This window comes from Bos mutus, chromosome 13 (assembly GCF_027580195.1).
Source record: "Bos mutus isolate GX-2022 chromosome 13, NWIPB_WYAK_1.1, whole genome shotgun sequence".
Lineage (NCBI taxonomy): Eukaryota > Metazoa > Chordata > Mammalia > Artiodactyla > Bovidae > Bos > Bos mutus.
In genome coordinates, this window is record NC_091629.1 from 9,613,224 (window position 1) to 9,626,077 (window position 12,854).

General features: G+C 36.0%; 1 protein-coding gene across 1 annotated transcript in view; it reads left to right on the forward strand.

Annotated features, from left to right (window-relative positions):
* Nucleotides 1–12,854, forward strand: part of MALRD1 (MAM and LDL receptor class A domain containing 1) — a 576,646-nt gene that overhangs the window by 473,095 nt on the left and 90,697 nt on the right. Inside the window, exon 36 of the mRNA XM_070382053.1 lies at nt 4,765–4,831. Within this exon, the coding sequence (XP_070238154.1) occupies nt 4,765–4,831 (67 nt within the window). The remainder of the gene's footprint in view (nt 1–4,764; nt 4,832–12,854) is intronic.

A 12,854-nucleotide genomic window follows, 5' to 3' on the forward strand; every position in this document is an offset into this window, starting at 1 on the left:
ACATCAATAAAATTCTTGGGACTCTTGCTGTATGTCTCTGATAGAGCAGGTCTTCTGTAAATGGTAGTGAGATGGTGATCTTGATGATAGAAGGAAAATAGGAGAATTAGGGAGAGCAGTGGTAATAGAAATTAAGTTCCATGGTAAACTCAAAGAACCCCCAAATAGGACTTCCCCTGTGGTCCAGTGGCCAAGACTCCATGCTCCCAAAGCAGAGGACTCAAGTTTGATTCCTGGTTAGGGAACTAGATCCCACATGCCCCAATTAAGGATCTGGCATGCCGCAACGAAGATTGAAGATCCTGTGTGTGGCAACTAAGACCCACGAGAGCCAGATAAAGAAATAAGTTGTATCATTAAAAAAAAAGAACACCAAATATGGAGAAATGGATGAGAACAGTCATTTAATACTTTATTCATACCATTCACTGCTATAAAAACGTTCAGTTCAGTCACTCAGTCATTTCCGACTCTTTGTGATCCCATGGACTGCAGCACACCAGGCTTCTCTGTCCATCACCAACTCCTGGAGTTTGCTTGAACCCACGTCCATTGAGTCGGTGATGCCATCCATCCATCTCATCCTCTGTGGTCCTGTTCTCCTCCTGCCTTCAATCTTTCCCAGCATCAGGGTCCTTTCCAATGAGTCAGTTCTTCGCATCAGTTGGCCAAAGTATTGGAACTTCAGCATCAGTCCTTCTAATTTATCCTCCCAGAAATCCTATAAAAGAAGGTCATCTTCATTTTAAACATAAAGAACTTTATACCTGAAATACCTAACCCAACAACAATCCATAAATCATTAACTAAGTCATGTATCAAAAAGGGAAAACCAGGACTTACGTGATTGTCAGTCTTCCCTATAGTCCACCAAAGAATAGTCATCACTATAGTTTCCATGCAACTGAGAAGGGAAAAAAATATATAAATGAAATATAAATATAAAGACATATGATTATATTATATATAAATATTATATAAAGTGAAAAGTGAAAGTGAAAGTCAGTCATGTCTCACTCTTTGTGACCCCATGGGCTGTACAGTCCATGGAATTCTCCAGGCCAGAATACTAGAGTGGGTCTCCGAGGAATCTTCCCAACCCAGGGATTGGACCCAGGTCTCCCACATGGCAGGTGGATTCTGTACTAGCTGAGCCACCAGGGAAGCCCAAATATTATATACAGATATATTACATATGCATATTTTATAAATATATGTGTAAAAATATTTTATATAAATATATATTTGTGTGTGTGCCTAATTGCAGATTATTTAGATTTAAGCTTAAAAGCTGAAACTCCAGTACTTTGGCCAGCTCATGTAAAGAGTTGACTCATTGGAAAAGACTCTGATGCTGGGAGGGATTGGGGGAAGGAGGAGAAGGGGACGATACAGGATGAGATGGCTGGATGGCATCACCGACTCGATGGACGTGAGTTTGAGTGAACTCCGGAAGTTGGTGATGGACAGGGAGGCCTGGCGTGCTACAATTCATGGGGTCGCAAAGACTAGGACACGACTGAGCAACTGAACTGAACTGAAGCTTAAAAGTTACTTTTGTTTTTGTACTCATCACTTATCCAACTTATATGTGTTTTCTGCTTATCCAAAGTCATGCGTGAGAGTGAGATTGAATGTGAATCCTTTCCAGAATGGTATTTCCACATAGGTAACAGTGAGTTGTACAGGCTTCCAGACACATGGTTATGATAAACAACTCAAGAGGGTACAAGGCAGTGAGATATTTGTGTTGCTAATTCTAACATCCAGCTTATGGATTTCTAGCTCCGAACTATTCATTTATCTACTAAATATTTTTTGTATCTTCATTACTATCTGGTGTCCATGTTTTTCCCCATTTCACTCTCTTCTCTCTGCTGTAAATTGTTTTGAATAAATTAAAAATGAAATTGCTTGTACTATTTCTGCCCATTATCTTTATAAAGAACTTGGTTTTAAGGCCAAAACTTAGAAAAACTTCTCACAGAGATAATCTAGAAATCTTTGTTCACCCAGACACGGGGATTCACTCTTTATTGCAGCCGATGCCTGTGTTCTTTCTGCTGTGCTCCACTCTCTTGTACAAGAAAAAACATATTTAGATTCCCACAAAGTCATTCTGATGTAAAGCAAGCATCAAAGCAAATTTTAATAACTCTAGAAAAAAATCTGCAGCTGTGTATTATATGTTGATACTGTGGAGTATCAGACATTCTATTTTTTTTTTTACTATTAAAACACAGCTCTTACTTGAGGAAGATTAAAATTGTACCTAAGACAAAAAATAATAATAAAATGGTTAATCTAACAAGGTATATATCTATTTATTCTCTATCAAATTGATGGGTGTTTTTCGTCAGACCAGCTAATTTCTTATTTATGAAGGAAATTTCACATCTGCTCTGTTCAGTCAAGTCTGCCTTCAATGCCTGAGGGGGGCAGCTCTTTATGCTCATTTCCAGCCCTGCACTTTCCTCTTGAAGTTACACAGGAGGATGTGGGGAAGGCAAGACAGGAAATACATCCCTGGAAAAGCAAGACACTTGAAAGTTTTGAAATGAAATGTATACCAAACACATGGTATATTTCAAGTTTGTTCCCAGAAGGCAACCTTTCTTCTTCCCTGTTTTCTTCTTTTCTAATGCCTCTACCAGCCCCTTCTGGACTTTCAGTGACTGACCTGACAATCTGACTCTTTAGACTCACGGTTTCCTTCATTGGATAATACCTACATAATGTCTCTATTTCTCCTCTTTACTTTTCTGCTATGCCTCATGAACATCAACCTTCCTCTGCCCAAGTAAATAAATGGTTTCTCTATCTGTGTTAGTATTTCACCTTTCTTCAGACCTACAAATCTACCCACTAAATACTTCCATTTGGATGTCCCTTAGGCACCTAAAACACAGCATCATCATTCCCTTTAAAATCTTCCTTCCCCATAAATTCCACAACTCAAGGAATCAAGCCATCAAGTAGCCCAGTAGGAAATTTGAATATCATCCTTGACTTTCCCAAAATGTTTCAGTCCCAATATTTAAATATCTCATAAATCCCCACAACTCTGAATGTTTCCATTCCATCTCTTTCATTCAGGCATTCCTGGATTGTGACATACACCCAGATTTTTCGCTTTTGCACTTCTGTTGACTGTAAACTCTGTAGCCAGAATTATCTTTCTAAAGCATAAGCCATACCACTTCCCTTCTTAAGATCGTAGCTTCTTATGATAAAGTTTAAACTCACTGAGCCCAGATGATCTGGTCCCTGTGTGTCTATGACCTTCTCTCATACTTTGTATTGTCAACAACCCGGTCTGGTGGAACATCCCTCAGTTTCTCAAATACATCACAATCTCTTCTCAGACCATTGTGTCTTTATGTTTACCTACACACACACACACACACACACACACACCCCTATCCAAATAAAAGCTCTTCTGGAGCTTTTCCTTGTTGGTCAAATTTGACTTAGGTTCTCTCCTTGGTGTCCCCATTACCCTTGTTACATTCATTACAAAGTAGATTACATATTTTAATTCCCTAGTAACTTTTTACATCCTCTATGAAGCTGGAAGGTCAATGAGAGCAGAGGCTGTGCCTATATAATTTTTAGATCAACATTTCTTAAACACATATTATGATCCTGATGTTCTATTAACATTCTCAACAGCCCTATGGGATAGGTACTATTATTAAGCCTGTTTAACAGGGATAAACCTGAGGCACAGAGAGATTAACTACCTTGCTGTGAATCACACAGCTAATAGCCTGAGCTGAGATTTCAACTCAGGTGGTCTGGCTCCAGTACCCTCAGCCTTAACAGCCGTGTGAGCAGGGAAATGGGCAAGTTGCAATGGATTGGGATCGTGTAGTGACAATACAAGGAGACAGGGTAAAGGAAAGAGCTGAAATCACTAACCACTTCTTTTTTTATTGGAGTATAATTGCTTTACACTGTTGTATTAGTTTCTGCTGGACAGCAATGTGAATCAGCTATTATGCATACATATATCCCCCCTGAGTCTCCCACCCCCAGCCCCCAGCCCGTCCCTCTAGGTTATCACAGAGCACACCGGGCTAAAGCTCTGCTATATAGAAGCCTCCCACTAGCTACCTGTCTTACACATCGTAGTGTATTTGGGAGAGCAACACTAACCTCTTCTGCATGAAACTATTTAGCTTCTTTTTAACTTATAAACAAACCATCTTTGAAAATAAATGTTCATGCTAACCTAGAACTCAGGAATGATACAAGCAGCAAACTAAGCAGGTTCAGGGTGATGAGGATCCATTTGAGCTGTGTTGACATCTGTCACAAACATGGAGGGTAGGACAAGAGTCTGTGTATGAGTGACATTTTATCAAAATGACAGTCACCCATGCGAAGCATTCATCTGCCATGATATAGTGACTGATGTGTGGAACTGAAGAAATGTTTCAGTATAGAAAATGTTTCAGTATAATCACAAAGATGTCATACAGACCTCCTAAATAAGTAGACTGTACCTAATCTATGGGGAAAGAAAGTCTTAGGACCAAGCACAGGGCATGTATAAGGAATGAACACATCCAGAGCCATGGGGAGCACTGAACAAATTTGGGGGTACGGGAAAGTAGCCTAAACAAATTCTTGTGCTTTTAGATGGTAGGAAGCAATTTATTCTCCATGATTAGATTTAATGTCTTGATTAATAGTAATATGTCTTCCTTCTTCCTGGTAATATTTATAATTAACTGTGGGTTTGGGGTTGCTTCTTTTTAGAGTGTCCAAGAGGTTACTGCAGAAATGGTGGGACTTGTGTGGTGGAGAAAAACGGTCCAGTGTGTCGGTAAGAATAATTGCCTTTTTAAATTTTTTTAAACATTTATTATAGTCATCTTGTTTTTCTTGAGGCTGATCTAAGAGAACATAATGAACATGTGGTTATTCAGGTAAAAACAGTGAATAATGGCAGTATTAATATTTATCCATTTGAGTGTGAGAAAGGAATATTTGATATTTAGGAAAATATCAATGATTTCACATGATTTTATATCTCTCAATATTCATTTTATATTGTATGGGATATATAGTTTTAATAATATTCATTATTCTTGTTTTTGATTTTTATATCAGGTTATAAAAAGATTTCATATAGGTATCACCCTATTTCAAATAAACTTAGTGTCTATATTTCCCATCTCCCTTTTTATTTCATGGTCTATATTTTTCTTTTCTAACAAGACAAGAATGAAATTAATTCATAAGTAAAACCTTTTTCTGGTTTATTCAATGGATGTTTATGAGTAGATACAGTTAAGGTGCAGAGAAGGAATACATTTGCATAGTTAAAGCAAAAATAATCAAAACAGTTCTTGTGATTTCTTCTGGGAATTATTTATATTGCCTATCAAAAAGATGGCTTAAATTTCTGTCTCTCACCCTTTCGGGAATATCATGCAAAACAGTTTCATAAATTCTAAAGGAAATGACACATATTCCATTATATTTGTGTTTATGATTTTTTATTCTAACAGACCAGTGTATATATTACTTTGCTTATTAGAGAAATGGTTTCAGGTTGACACTCAAGTCATAACAAAGCACACAAAAGTATTAATATCTGGAAAAACTCATTAATAGTTGTTTAAATTCTTATATCCTTCTGAGTCAACATTCATATTTTAGAAAAATTCATTTATCACTTTATAAGAAAGCAAACATGTATACCAAGGAGAACAACAAAAATTTTTATGATGAAATACTACACTATTTTAACATTGTTGAAACAGAAATATTAATGTGTTTCTCAAAAGTTTTTGACTCTCAGATTCACTACATAATTTAACTCACAACATCTTAGGAAAATTATGCTTTTCCCTGTATCAGTTTCCATGGAAATTAGTTTTCTGCAAATTATGACTTCGTGGAAATACAGGATACATATTACTAATTTCTAAAAATCTTGTGGAAGAAATTGAGAATGATGGCATAAATATTTATTGATCATCATCTGAGTGGGTAATGTTTAGTGTCAACTGTTTACAATAAGGAGGTTCCAGTTTTTCTCTTTTCTAACCCTGATGGTTAGACAAAAGCTCCCAAATGTAGTTAGTCTCAGCTGAGCAAGCAAAGACTTTGCGTTCTTGGCAACATCCTCGTGTACTTAAATAAACTTTAAAAATTGAAATCCAGATGGTGATGTTTGAAACTTGTTTCTCTCAAGTGAGGAAACTCTGATGTGGGGGGAGAAGATATGACAAGAGGACTGAGAGAGAGCTAGACTAAAGAAAGGAAACTTATGCAGCAAAATGTATTGAGTTGGCCCAAAACTTTGTTCGGATTTTTCATAAGATCTTATAGAAAAAACCCGCATGAAGTTTTTGGTCAATGCAATATAAAGGAATTCACTAACTAGAAAGCCAATGAAGTATTTTATTATGTTACTTTTCATAATAAATAATACTTTTCAAATAGCTAGCTAACTGTAATTACCATCAATATAAACAACTGGTCTGAGGGCTATCTGCTCCATAGGGGTGAAAAATATGACTTTTAAACATTTTTTTTTGTAGTATAATATGGTAGCCTTTTCATTCAAATTTTTATTTCTTTAAATGGTGAACTTCAGAAGTGACACATGTATTGTAATAAAGTTTTTTAAAAGCATAAAATAGCGTTTGAGGCAAAAGTAGAAATCCCAACACCTAAATCCTCCTCTTGAGTAGTATGGCTTATATCCACATGGCTTTCTTTTCACACACACACACAAGCACACATTTATTTCTTACAGAAATGTGAATTACACTTTACAATACACTTTGTACTGTGTATGTGTGTTTTATTTGTAATCTTCTCATGAAAAATCATGCTGTTCTTCCACATCAGTCAACATAGCTCTAGATCTACCACTTACTGGCTGTGTATTATTGGGTGAATCCATTAATCTGACTCTTTTAGCTTCTTCTTTGTTAAAATGGAGAAAATAAGTGAACTCATACAGCCTCCTAGAGCCATTAAGAGATTTAAAGGGGTTAATATACATAAGACATTCTGCACAAAGCCTGACACATAAGACGTTATAGGAATGCTACCCATTATTATTACTATGCCACTATTTTATACTGTGTAGTATATAGTATTCAATATATGGGCTTGTCATCATTTATTAACCCCATTAATCCTATTACTAGTTGTTTGGTTCTTAAGTATTTTGTTTCACAGTTATCTTGCAATACCCATCCTTTGACTTATTCTTGTACATTTCCTTATTTTAAGCATAATGTGTCTTTCTGTAATGCCAAATAACAACGTAAATTATTTCTGATGGCACTTAGTGCCAGATTCTTTTCCAGTTAAATTTAGAATCCAGTTCATTTGTCACATACAGGTATTCATTTTTGGATATAAGGTTAAATGAAGACAGCTCTAGAATACAGTTTTAGAGTAACTCTAGGGTACTGTGGAAAGGTGTTGGCTTTATATCAAGCCCCATTCTCTCATTCCCAAGAGTGGGAATTCATTGTCATTCTCACCCAAAGAAATAAGGACAGAAGTCCAAAGCCCATCTCTCATTCAGGCCATTGTGGATACAAGAATTTCATGGTTTCCTGAGGAAACTTGTCAGAAAAGCCTTTGAACTTCCTCTTGGAATCTGTGAGAAAGGACCTTCAGGTTTAACCTACAATCCCAGAGGAAAGAAACTGTATAAGGTCATTCGTATTGCTAGGAGCTTGTAATTATTCACAAGATCAGAAGCTACAAGGTGAACCATGGTTTCCCATTACTGAGAAACACTAATAGCTTGGCATATTCAATGACTTAGGAAGCAAACCATGAGCCAAAAGATGTAAATTATTCTTCACCTGAGGAGGCTTGATTATTATATTATTTCAGTATACCAACATGTTTATTAGAAAAAAGAGTGAGCTGTGTAATATAAATTCCAAGTTAATATGGAGGGCAGGAAAGAAGTTACAAGAAAGAAAAGAAAATCAAGTTAGCCAGGCTAAGAGAGAGAAATAGGAAACAGCATTAAATTTAAAGTATTTATACAATTACATACATATACAGAAGTTTACTATATACATATTTATTTCATATATTTTTTATTGTATGAACATTATATGTTATATTTTTTATTTCACATATATTTAATTTTAAACAAAAAAATATATTTAGAAGAAGAACTGAAAAAGGCAAGAAAAAAAACGATTTGACAAATGAATAAAAAAATACACAGTGGTAACTATAATATCAAAACCCACAAAATTATAGTATAAGCACATTTTTAAAAGATTATATTGCTAAATTAAAATGATGCACTCTCAAAGTTACAACAGACAAAAATCCCTATGTAGCAAATGACCTAGTAACAAAATACAGAAAGCAGCAGTTTCTAGATACCCAAAAGGAAAAAAAAAAAAAAAATAGAAGGATGACAAAAGAAAATAAACACCTTTTTGGAAATTTTGAATACCATTTCTAGGAAGCCCTTAGGTTAGAAATGCATTTTAACCTGGAATTTTAAAGACAATAAAAGTGATAATTTCTCTTTTCTCATCTTCTCTCTGTGGCAGTATGTGAGAGTGAATTACCGCTTTTCTTTTTCTGGTTTCTGAGATATCACTGGCCATCACTCTCACTTTGCTTTACTAGTTCCTTCTCCTTCTTGTAATATTGGAGTGCTCCAATACTCAGGGCTTGAAATTCTTCTCTTTTCTGCCTACTTTCACTTACCATATGATCTCATCTAAGCTTCAGTTAATTTATTGACTTTGAATAGTGTATTAGCAGTTCAAACCTATCCTACCAAATTCCACATTCTTAAATTCAGCTGCCAAGAAGACATCAGACTTCATATCTAATAGGCATCACAAATATAACATGTCCAAAAAGATCTTTTGCCTCAACAGGGCATCTTCTCTTCCTCCACACTTCGCACACGCTGTTACTTCTGCCTCAAGTTTTCTTTTTCTGCCTTATTTTCCCAAATGATACTTTTAAATACTTAAGATCCAATATAAATGGCATTTTCTTTGAATATCCTTTCCCATACCAACCAAGTAGAATGACTCATTGCTCCTTCTATGCTCCTCTATTGACTCTATAAGTATGTTATTTTACAAGTCTTTGTTTTACTTCATTACCTATTTAAAACCTATCTATCCTATTAAGAAATACATTTCCAATGCAATTTCATTTTTTATGACCATCAAAATTTGCTTTTCCCAATTTTTATAAGTTTTATATATAAGGATAAAATCTTAGTTATGATCACAGACAATTTAAAAAAATAAATTACATATTTGTTGCAGGAAAGTTTGAAAACAAAGCTTTGTGATAAAAAAGTTTGCAATATGAACAATAAAAATCAGTTGGAAAGGAAAATCAAAATATTAGTTCAATGAGGAAAAGGAGCTATTAAAAATTCTAACCATTAAAGGCAAACTTCTTCATGTATATTTTGTTGGAAGATAATGTGTATCCGGGCTTCCCTCATAACTAAGTTGGTAAGGAAACGGCCTGCAATGCAGGCCACCTGGATTCAATCCCTGAGTTGTGAAGATCTCCTGGAGAAGGAAATGGCAACCCACCCTAGTATTCTTGTCTAGAGAATCCCCATGGACAGAAGAGCCTGGCAGGCCACAGTCCATGAGGTCGCCAAGAGTCAGACACAACTTAGAGACTAAACCACCACCAATGTGTATCCAATCACCATGATATTTACATTTCAATGACAACATTTGAAAAAGTGGTCTAAGAGTTTTAATTTGAAATTGCTTAAAGTTAAGATTAAAAAAAAATAATAACTTTGACTTAAAGGAAATTCAAAAATTTTCAAAAATTCTTTTAGAGAGTGTGGGCAAAAATTTTGAAGACCAAAATAGAAAATAAAAGTCATGTTTTTTGTACCTTTTCATCAGTTCAGTTCAGTCACTCAGTCATGTCTGACTCTTTGTGACCCCATGGACTGCAGCATCCCAAGCCTCCCTGTCCATCACCAACTCCCAGAGTTTACTCAAACTCATGTCCATTGAGTCGATGATGCCATCCAACCATCTCATCCTCTGTCATCCCCTTCTCCTCCTGCCTTCAGTCTTTCCCAGCATCAGGGTCTTTTCCAAAGAGTGAGTTCTTCGAATCAGGTGGCCAAAGTATTGGAGTTTCAGCTTCAGCATCAGGACCGATCTCAGGATGAATATTCAGCACCGACCTCCTTTAGGATGGACTGGTTGGGTCTCCTTGCAGTCTAAGGGACTCTCAACAGTCTTCCCCAACACCACAGTTCAAAAGCATCAATTCTTCAGCACTCAGCTTTCTTTATAGTCCAACTCTCACATCCATATATGACTACTAGAAAAACCATAGCCTTGACTAGACGGACCTTTGTTGGAAAAGTAATGTCTCTGCTTTTTAATATGCTGTCTAGGTTGGTAATAACTCTTCTTCCAAGGAGCAAGTGTCTTAATTTCATGGCTGCAGTCACCATCTGCAGTGATTTTGGAGCCCCAAGAAATAGTCTCTCACTGTTTCCACTATTTCCCCATCTATTTGCCATGAGGTGATGGGACCAGATGCCATGATCTTAGTTTTCTGAATGTTGAGTTATAAGCCAGATTTTTCACTCTCCTCTTTCACTTTCATCAAGAGGCTCTTTAGTTGTTCTTCGCTTTCTACCAAAGGGTGGTGTCATCTGCATATCTGAGGTTATTGATGTTTCTCCCAGCAATCTTGATTCTAGCTTGTGCTTCATCCAGCCCAGCATTTCTCACGATGTACTCTGCATATAAGTTAAATAAGCAGGGTGGTGATATACAGCCTTGACGTACTGCTTTTCCTATTTAGAACCAGTCTGTTGTTCCATGTCCAGTTCTAACTGTTGCTTCCTGACCTGCATACAGATTTATCGAGTGGCAGGTCAGGTGGTCTGGTATTCCCATCTCTTTAAGAATTTTCCAGAGTTTGTTGTACATCTTCTCATGACTAGTACCAAATTCATACCTGACGTTATAAGAGCTATTTGTGTGATATACTGAATGAAGGATGAACAAATGGATATACATGCAAAGTTTTGAAGTTTCAAGGAAAAAAATATCAATACTTTTAAAAATGTTCTTAAGTTATTGAGGTAAGCATATAAAGTGAAGTTGCTCAGTCGTGTCTGACCCTTTGTGACCCCCTGGACTGTAGCCTGCCAGGCCCCTCCATCCATGGGATTTTCCAGGCAAGAATACTGGAGTGGGTTGCCAATTCCTTCCCCAGGAGATCTTCCAAACCCAGGGATCAAACCCAGGTCTCCTGCACTGCAGGCAGACTCTTTACCATCTGAACCACCAGGGAAGCCCAGGTGAGCATATGGTCTCAGCAAAACTCAGACCGTCAACCACAAAGGAATTATTGAATGTTTTCTAAGTAGACTGCAAGAAGAATATTGAGTGAGCCTATGATGTGCTCATTATACTAAAAAGTAACGACTCTCCAGTTTATAGGACAGAATGGATATCAAAAAAGATAAATATCACCCATTGAAGAAACTCTACTTTGCTATAATGACAGAAGAGGGTGCTCTTAAACTAGGAATCTTATAAACTACCTCAACTCTACAACCCTAGGCTTTAAATGAAGAGTAAATGCAATTTTCATACCTACAAATCCACTGTTTAAAAGTTCACTTTATGAACACTATTCTTCTTCCCACAAAAAATAAAAAGAAGAGGAGAAGGAAGGAGAAGGAAGGCAGGAAAGAAGAAAAAACAAGTAATATGAAGCAAAAGACAGAATACTCAAAGTTCTCAACCAGGCGCCTCCATCCATAGAATTTTCCAGGCAAGAGTACTGGAGTGGATTCGCATTGTCTTCTCCTAAATATTGTCAGAAAAAAAAAAAAAAAAAAACATTTAGAGATAAGGGAAAAAAATCTTAATTGAGAAAGACAAAACCAAAGTACAATGGACAACACAACAGTAAGAATCAAATTACTGATTGAACTCAGAAAAGAAATTAAAAAAGAAAAACTAAAATATAATTCTCTCAAGGAAGGATATATTAAAATTAAATTTATTAAGAAATTTTGAACAAAAGTGAGAAAATAACCAAGGGAGTGAAAGTGAGATGAAGTAAAAAGAACCAAAGAGAAAGTAATTGAAGTGGAAGACAAAAATCATGCATGTACAGTTGACCCTTGAACAACATGGATTTGAAGTACATACAACTTATATGCAGATTACAAATTCACTTATATACAGATTTTTAAAAAACATATGTACTACAGTATACCACATTTCATGACTGATTGGATCTGGGGATGTGGAACTTCAGATACAGCAGGTCAACTGTAAATTTATACACAAATTTTCAACTGTGCAAGGGTTGGAGTCCCTATACCTCAAGTTGTTCAAAGATCAACTGTAGTTTGAGTCCCTAAGGAAGGAAATCAAAACAATAGAACAGAATTAATATTTAAAACTATCATCCAAGAAACTCAGAAATGAAAGAAGACCTGAATTTACGTAATGAAAGGATGAACAGCTGTAAGATGACAGTTTGTCAGCAACCTGGGAAATCAGACGCAAACCCAGCATTTCCAAGATATATCCTAGTAAAAACCTTAGGCTCTAAACCAAAGAAAAATATTCTCATTACCTGCAGGGAGAAAGACCAAATAATAAGGAAAAGGGATCAGTCAAGCATTAGACTTCTGAAATCAGAGAGACAAAGAAACCTATTAGGATTTTCTCCAGAATTAAAAAAAAAAAAAGTCTTTGACAAAATTTAATATCCATTCCTGAGTTTTTTAAAAAAGCCTTAAGGAACACATGAATTGGTATCCAACGGATGCTTTCTTAATGTGATAAGAAATTCTTATTTTA